This window comes from Cornus florida, unplaced genomic scaffold (genome assembly GCF_030987335.1).
Source record: "Cornus florida cultivar Cherokee Brave unplaced genomic scaffold, ASM3098733v1 CherokeeBrave_3.0.0_Hap2_Chr06, whole genome shotgun sequence".
Classification (NCBI taxonomy): domain Eukaryota; kingdom Viridiplantae; phylum Streptophyta; class Magnoliopsida; order Cornales; family Cornaceae; genus Cornus; species Cornus florida.
In genome coordinates, this window is record NW_026775576.1 from 50,564,366 (window position 1) to 50,571,950 (window position 7,585).

At 32.7% G+C, this 7,585-nt stretch overlaps 1 protein-coding gene across 3 annotated transcripts; it reads right to left on the bottom strand.

The window, feature by feature from the left end:
• Positions 1–1,796: 1,796 nt before the first annotated feature.
• LOC132311495 (uncharacterized) lies at positions 1,797–6,688 on the bottom strand. Of its 3 annotated transcripts, none has more exons than XM_059809408.1 (3): positions 6,379–6,688; positions 2,532–3,180; positions 1,797–2,450 (listed from the first exon to the last, which is right to left on the bottom strand). In XM_059809408.1, exons 2-3 carry the CDS (start codon positions 3,061–3,063, stop codon positions 2,407–2,409), a joined length of 576 nt encoding a protein of 191 aa, XP_059665391.1. In that variant the 5' UTR covers positions 3,064–3,180; positions 6,379–6,688; the 3' UTR covers positions 1,797–2,406. The 3 variants fall into 3 exon arrangements, with proteins under 3 accessions (XP_059665391.1, XP_059665390.1, XP_059665388.1); XM_059809407.1 differs by having other exon boundaries at positions 2,532–3,206; XM_059809405.1 differs by having other exon boundaries at positions 2,532–3,296.
• Between the last annotated feature and the right edge of the window lie 897 nt (positions 6,689–7,585).

Consider the following 7,585-nt stretch of genomic DNA (forward strand, 5'->3'; position numbering starts at 1 on the left):
ATAGTTTTAGAGAGAGATAAATAAGTTTAGAGAGGGATAAGGAGCTCGGCTGGTGGAGGAGAGAAATGCAGAAAAGGTGAGGCCCTAAGTCCTCTTAGTCATAAGTTAAGTCAAGATGGGGTCCACTTTGACCCACCCAATGTCCATTTTGCCCTTCCTTGCATATACACATACTATACATGCTACAAATGAGTAAATAAACACATAATCATATAGATACCCACTAAATAATAAAACATGAAATGCAATAACCTTGAGCACGAAAAATTTGGGCGTGGGGTCCAACCGGGACCTCCTGGACCAAAAATTCAAAAAATGGGAAAAAGACCCGAAATGCATTCCTAAGAATTCTAAACTCAAATAAATGCCCCAATTCACTCTTGGAACCTTTATGGCATGCTAACCGATGGGTGACAAGCAAAATGAGGCACAAAAATTAAAAAAAATCAGAATTTTTTTTTAAAAAAAATGTCAAAAAAATGGAAAAATTACGAAACGTCACAGAGTCTTGGTGTCGAAAGCAGAAAAACAAGTGCACGCATACTTCGATCCAATGAGAACATCATTTAGAAAATGTATGTTGAGTGATGACACATTATATTTCAAGTTTTATTAAGATATAAGAAAAACATGTTTTTATTGAAAAATTTTAAGTCTGAAAAAGTACAAGAAGTTGCACTTTAAGTCCAGCTGGTTGCACTTTCGGAAGTCTAGAAAAGTCTAACAGGTTGCACTTTAAGTCCAACAGATTGCACTTTCTTGATATCATATTTTGATAAGAACTAATTTCATTCTTTATTAGATTTTGTATGACAATTTTACACGAATTGAACTTATTTTTCAAGTTGTTTTAGGTCTTTACAAATTCTATATAAACATCTTTTCTCACGTAAGTTTTTCACGGCTTTTGAATACAATTTTTATCAATCTTACAAAACCAATTTATGAGATTTTTTGGAGTCTTTATTTTTCATATTAAGAGCACATATACTATACACACGAGTGATTAGGATGTTGTTCTCTATCTGTTCAAAGTTCAAATCATTGAAGATCTATTGATACCGTTAAGAAAAAATAGAGTTTCTATTTATTTTCATCAATTCAGATTTGAAAAAAATGAAAGAGCGGTCACACTTTGAAGGGATCAAAGCATTCGTGGAGTGTTATTTAATCTACTAGCAATCCTTCTGTAATAGTCAAGGGAGTAAGCTTAAGGTCGAGAGTTGTTAGACGGGGGAGTTGAAAAGCTGAAGATGGTCAATAAGTGGTTCTTGGTAGAGCGAGAGGGTGTGAGCCTGAGTCGAAATCCATTGTACTTTGCTTCAAACATAATTGATTGTTTTGCTTGAGACCGCGTGATAGTCTTCAAGGTTTTTTTTTTTTGTTGGATGATTTCTCAAACTAGGTCTCCTCACTAAAAACTTGGGCCATGCTTGGAATGGATTTATGAAAACTGTTCTCAAGAACAATTTTCCGAGAATAGTTTTTAGTTTTTTCAGATTTCAAGCTTGCTTGGTTAAGAGAATTTACAAAACAGTTTCCGGAAAACAAAAACTCATAAAACTACTTGGTTGTATGAGTTTTTGAAAATAGTTTTCTGAACTAAGAAAATAAATAAAAATATTATTGTACATCACTCTTTTATTTCTTTAATTTATGATATTAACTATTAATATAAATATATATATATATATATATATATATATATATATATATATATAAAAAATAAGTGTTGGAGGTGAATTCATTTTAACAAGTATATTTGATAAAAGTTGCACAAATAACAATATATCAAATTTAATTAAAATTTGATTAAATTTAAATACAACAAAAGAGTTACATTAATTACTTTAAATGTCATATGCACTTTTAGTTGTACAAACATTAATTTTAGTCATACATAACTAAAACAAAATATTAAAGAATTACACAAATAAGTAATCAAAGCAAAAATTAGAGAATTATAAAAATAACTTCATCTAGCATTGCCTCTGAATGATGCCCACATTAGATTTGTCAGATGAGTTCTAAGGGTTCCCATTTGTGCTGCACGATCATCAGATAAATTAAGTGCATTCAGTACACCAACATTACTACTATTACCATTCCCCCTATTCGTGACATTAACATCTTCTTCCGCATACTCCATAAAAAAACGATCATCTAATATATTTTGACGAATGAAATTGTGAATCGTGCAACAAGTAGTTATTATGAGTCGTTGTCTAACCAACTTATAATAAGGCATAAGCTTTAAAATGGGAAAATGAGCCTTTAGTACTCCAAAACAACGTTCAATGACATTGCGAAGTGATAAATGCCGGTAGTTAAATAATTCCTTTGCACCACGCGGTTGCCGATATAATCTTGTAGATGATATCTTTGACCACGATACGAAGGCAGAAATCATTTTGTGCATGGGTAACCAGAATCAACTACATAGTATTTCCCTGCAAAAAATTATTTAAATTTTATTAGGATTAGTAGCATGCTATTATTAATATTAAAAAAGATAAACATAATAGTAATACCATCAGTTAGTATCGGGAATCGTGCAACAGCTCTAGTAATTGCATCAATAAAAACTCTCGAGTCATTTGCCGTTCCTTCCCAACCCGCGTAAACGAAAGTAAATAGCATATCAAATGAGCAAGCACACATAACATTTTGTGTCACTATAGACTTTCTTCCTCTATAAGGAGTTTGTTTGCTGGCAGGTGCAAAAGCACTTATATGTGTTCCATCAATTGCTCCAATGCAATTCTTAAACCAAGGATAGTATTTAGGATTATGAAGTATATGAGAAGGCACATCATCGCTTTGTGGTGGACGTATGAGGGATTTCCCAAGGTGACATATTACTCTCAATACGTATTTCAAATGTCTGAAAACTGTTTCTCCAGAATGTTGAAATCGTTCAGCTACCACTGCACGACGAATATTATGTCCTATAATGAACAGAAACATTGCCACTGACTCCTCGATCGAAATTGTATGTATGTCTTCCAACAATTTTTGTTCTCTCAATATTCGACATAATTTCAAAAAGACTTCTCTATCCATTCGTAATATATCAAAACATCGACCGGCATGGTCATTCAACAATTTCTGAACATACTCATGACCTGTTAACCCTGAAGTTCTCTTTGGTACCTTGGATTTAAAGGAATCTTCATTCTCCTGCATCAAATTCAAATACATGCAATCTACAAGGTCATCAAAAGCTTCATCTGAATCACTAGACGATGAAGACGATTTGTCACTCTAATCTATGTCCATCTTGATTTTTCAAGAACCTAGACAAAACAAAGTTGATGTGCTATAATTAAAATTGAAGAACATTTTTTTTTTAACTCCCAAAATATAAAACCGTTTTTTGTAAACCCTTTTTCAGCAATGAAAGGAGTCAAAAGAACACTTTTTTTTTTTTTTTTTTCTTCATGGGTTTCTAGTTCAGTTGCAATAAATTGCATTGTTAAACTTCTTGGAAATGGCTAATGGATATTTAAAGGTACAATATCAACATTGGAAGAAAAGGTAAGTAAAATTGATTTCTAAAGTCTTCCCTATTTCTGTAAGATATTTTTGAATCATGTATAATTAAATTATACATATGTATAATTTAATTATACAGTTAAATCAGTGTATGCAGTTTTGTGTGTGTGTGTATTCTCATGTATATGTGTAGATGTTTGTGTGGCACACAGTATATATGTGCACAATTTCATCAGAGTGTGGGTTCTCTCTCTTTAATTTATACAGTTCTAGAACTAATTTCTCAAAATTTGATGTTTCTCTGGGTTTTTTTGACATGGGTTTTTCTACATGTATGATTTGAGTATTGCAGTTGTCTTCCTTGTGGCCACTTATTTGGTTCCTCTTGCATTAAAAGATGGCTTCAAGGAGATACAAGTTCACACTCTAGATGTTGTTCACTACCATTTTTTGTACTCCTTGTTTTGCTAAATTATTGTTATATACTTTTGTTTATATATTCCTTTCCTCAATATTTCTTTTCTTTTCTATTCCTTTTTTAATCCTTGCAGGGTTCATTATACAACAATTACAGGAGGTGGGTTCTTACTCTGTAATTTTTAGAGTTTTATTGTTCTGTTATTGGATGGTAGGGGCGGTGGTTCTTACTCTTTCTCCTTCCTTGGTAAATCTAATCATGATGAGGACAGTCAAGCTACAGAGCTTGAAAAGCAACATACCACTGAGACAGAAAAGTGAACCCATGTCTAAGAGAAGACAATCACCCAACCCAATCAACAATCTTCTCTGTTCGAAGACAATCACCCAACCCAATCAACAATCTTCTCTGTTCTATGTATAAAATAACGATTGTGCTTATGAAAAGCACAATAAATTATAAAATGATGAGCTCCCAAGGAAAAAAAAAAAAAAGTTTGAACTAATCATGTAGTGGTCCAATAGTGCAAGTAGTCCTGTGTGATTTGGATCAGCAAATTCAATGTATAATAATACCAGTGTTGGCATGCATAAATTAGCTGATAGACTAATATGAAACATAAACATACAATAAAAACGATAATAAGAACAATAGTATAATGCACCAACCATAATAGACAATTAGCAGAAAATACAAGCAATTGTGAAGTTCTTCAACGGGTGCATATAACTAAGAGGAATTTAAGCCAACATCCTATGATTGAGACCTGCATCGCTCAAAATCTGTTGACATCACACCGTCACAATAATCATCCTATTTTTATAATCTATAGTATAATGTTTAAATGTCGACCTTCTATATAAACACATATATTATATGTACCAATTCGTTATTCCAAACAATAGCTGAACATACTAAACATATTTGGGAAGAACAAGATATGGGAATTCTGGGACTCAAATCTAGCTAAATTGTGCCTTTTTGTGCTTGTGTTTGCCATATATATGCTAATCGTACCACCTAACAGAGAAGTAAAAATTATCTCATCTTTTTACAGGAAGTGAGAAACAACAAAAACGAAAAGAGGATGAAAAAGAAAATCAACAATCTTCTGTGAACAAAATAAAAAATTAAACTAATAATGACAAACAGAAAAAAGAAGAAAAATGGTTACACTAAAGTTGGAGCCTGGAACTCAAGATTGAGCCATCCTGCGGTTGATTTAGTTTGGAGGTATTAACCTAAATCTATCACTGGGTGGGTGAACCGAACCCAAGAGTGACCATATATATATATATGTAGACGAATATATATATACACATATATATATTGAAAATCAAATCCCTAAAGTTTTCACTTTATTTTCCCTTCTGCTGCTAATGATTTTCGAAATAGACACCTCCTGTTATACTCCCCACAAGTGATCCACATTACTCTGGACCTTTAAAGTCAGTTCATTTCTTCTTGTTAGGGGATCTTACTATAAGATTTCCATGAAGTCTGTGTCTTCTTCCAAAAAGATTTTTAAGGAAGTCTAAACAGCTTAAAACCTAGTAGTGATTCTTCTCTTGTTTCTGAAAAAATTACCAAAATCATTTCTTTTCCATTCCTTCACTGCCTTCGGAAAGAAATAAGAAGCTACTACTGAATCATTGAGTATTCTGGGAGTTCTGTTGCCAGGCTTTCTCAAGGATTCCTTCAAATTGTTCATGGACTGTCCAGGAAATTTGGGCTGAAAGGAATTTTTGTACTAGACATACTTGACAGTTGATGAAAAGAGGGTTAGGGCTTAATGAGTATACCCAGGCAAAGGATTATGAGTATTTTAGTTCTGTTATGTTTAGGATATGGATTGCCGATGACATTGAAAATGAAAGTAGGATGAACATTTTTTTTTATTTGATAAGTGAAAATTGGATGAAGATAAAAGCAATTAGGAAAAAAAAATGCAAAGATTTAAGGTAGGCTTTAGATATGCATGTTGGTGATAGAACACTATAATTTGTGCATTTGTCTACTCTATTTTTTGAGGAGTACAAGTGGGCATCTCTATTAAAATTGCAGTCCTAAACTTGCGTAAGTTTTGACTCGATGAGAGATACTCTTAATCAACAGTATTGTACTGTCGAGGCAGATTATTTTTGGTCAAAATGCTCAAATTAGAGGAGACATGCATGTTGGTGATAGAAAATCTATCACTGGGTGGGTGAACCGAACCCAAGAGTGACCATATATATATATGTAGACCAATATATACATACACATATATATATTGAAAATCAAATCCCTAAATTGAAAATCAAATCCCTAAACTAAAAACCACAAATCCCTAAACTGAATATCAAATCCACAACAAAACTCACCCAACCAACAAAATCAAGAATCAAATCTGCAACCAAACTCATCCAAAAAACAAAATCCATAACCAAAAACTTGCGACAGAAAAATACTAGATTTGTGTTTACCTAAACAGATGGAGCTTGAAAAAATCTGAGCAAGAGTGTGGATGCAGAGGAGAGAAGTGCAGCGTTACAGAGCAATCTTGTAGAGAGAAGCGGTAGAGAGGAGCGAGATGCCGGTTTCAAATGAGGTGTTGCAGAGCTTTATCGTGAAGGAGCGAGATGCCGGTTTCAACTTGCGCAAAACTGTTATAAACGAGGATTATAAAAATGTACGGACCACTTTTTTAAGTGGAGAACAGTGTTCTCCGCATGTTCTCAAAAACAGGGAAAACAACTCTGAGTTGTTCTTAGAAAACTGCTACTCTAAGAACTCAGTTTTGAAAAAACTGTTTTTATAATATAATTCCAAGTAGGCCATTTTTTTGAAGAACTATTTTTTGTAACTCCCAAAACAGAAAACTATTTTGGGAGAACCATTCCAAGCAGGGCCTTGGTGTCTCACAAACTCTACTTTACTTGCATTTAATTTTTGCTTTGTGAGTTGATAATTAGTTTTTACTTTAATAAATTTAATTTAAGCAAAAATCAGATAAAATAGTAAGTTGAACCTATCCACCCCCTCTAAAATACTTGCCCATATTATATTCCACAACAATTCCGCATTATACAACTCACATAATATAATATCAAAGGGGCTTCAAAGTGATTATAGGCTACTATTCTATGCCCATTTCACTTCTTCAATATATGCCCCTTGTTGAAAACTAGAGCGCTAATGAACAAGAAAAGTCCCCTTACTATGTACTAGCCTAAGGCATCTTATATTATAATTTTAATAAAACAACATTTCACACTAGGTGCTCATGTATTTGTCAGGGTGAAAGGTAGAGGTAGGGCTTGCTTAGCTAGATACCCGAAATTAGGTTCTCTGTCATAAGCAAATCTTTCTATCAGGAAAACCTTGTTTATTCAAAAGGCTGGTTATTTAAATTTTTTTTTTTTTTTTTATCTTTGTAACTAGACATTTATAGGAGCATTGAAATAATGAGTAAATCAATAATGACAATAATAATAATAATAATAATAATAATAATTTGCAAGAAAAAATTTATATAATAAAAACAAACACATATAACAAACAAGTGTCTGATTAAATCAATCAAGAAATAGTGATTATTTTTTTCCTAAGTTAAATCGAAGCTGTCAAGTTATGATTAGGCCATATCAATGCCACACCCTAACCCAATTTACACTATTTAATAAATTGAAC

Excerpts from the sequence above, each read along its gene's own strand:
- LOC132311495 (XM_059809407.1), bottom strand. The coding sequence starts at position 3,201 with ATGTATTTGAATTTGATGCAGGAGAATGAAGATTCCTTTAAATCCAAG. Across the intron at positions 2,451-2,531 it reads ATTCCCGATACTAACTGATG|GGAAATACTATGTAGTTGAT; the intron begins GTATTACTATTA and ends AATTTTTTGCAG.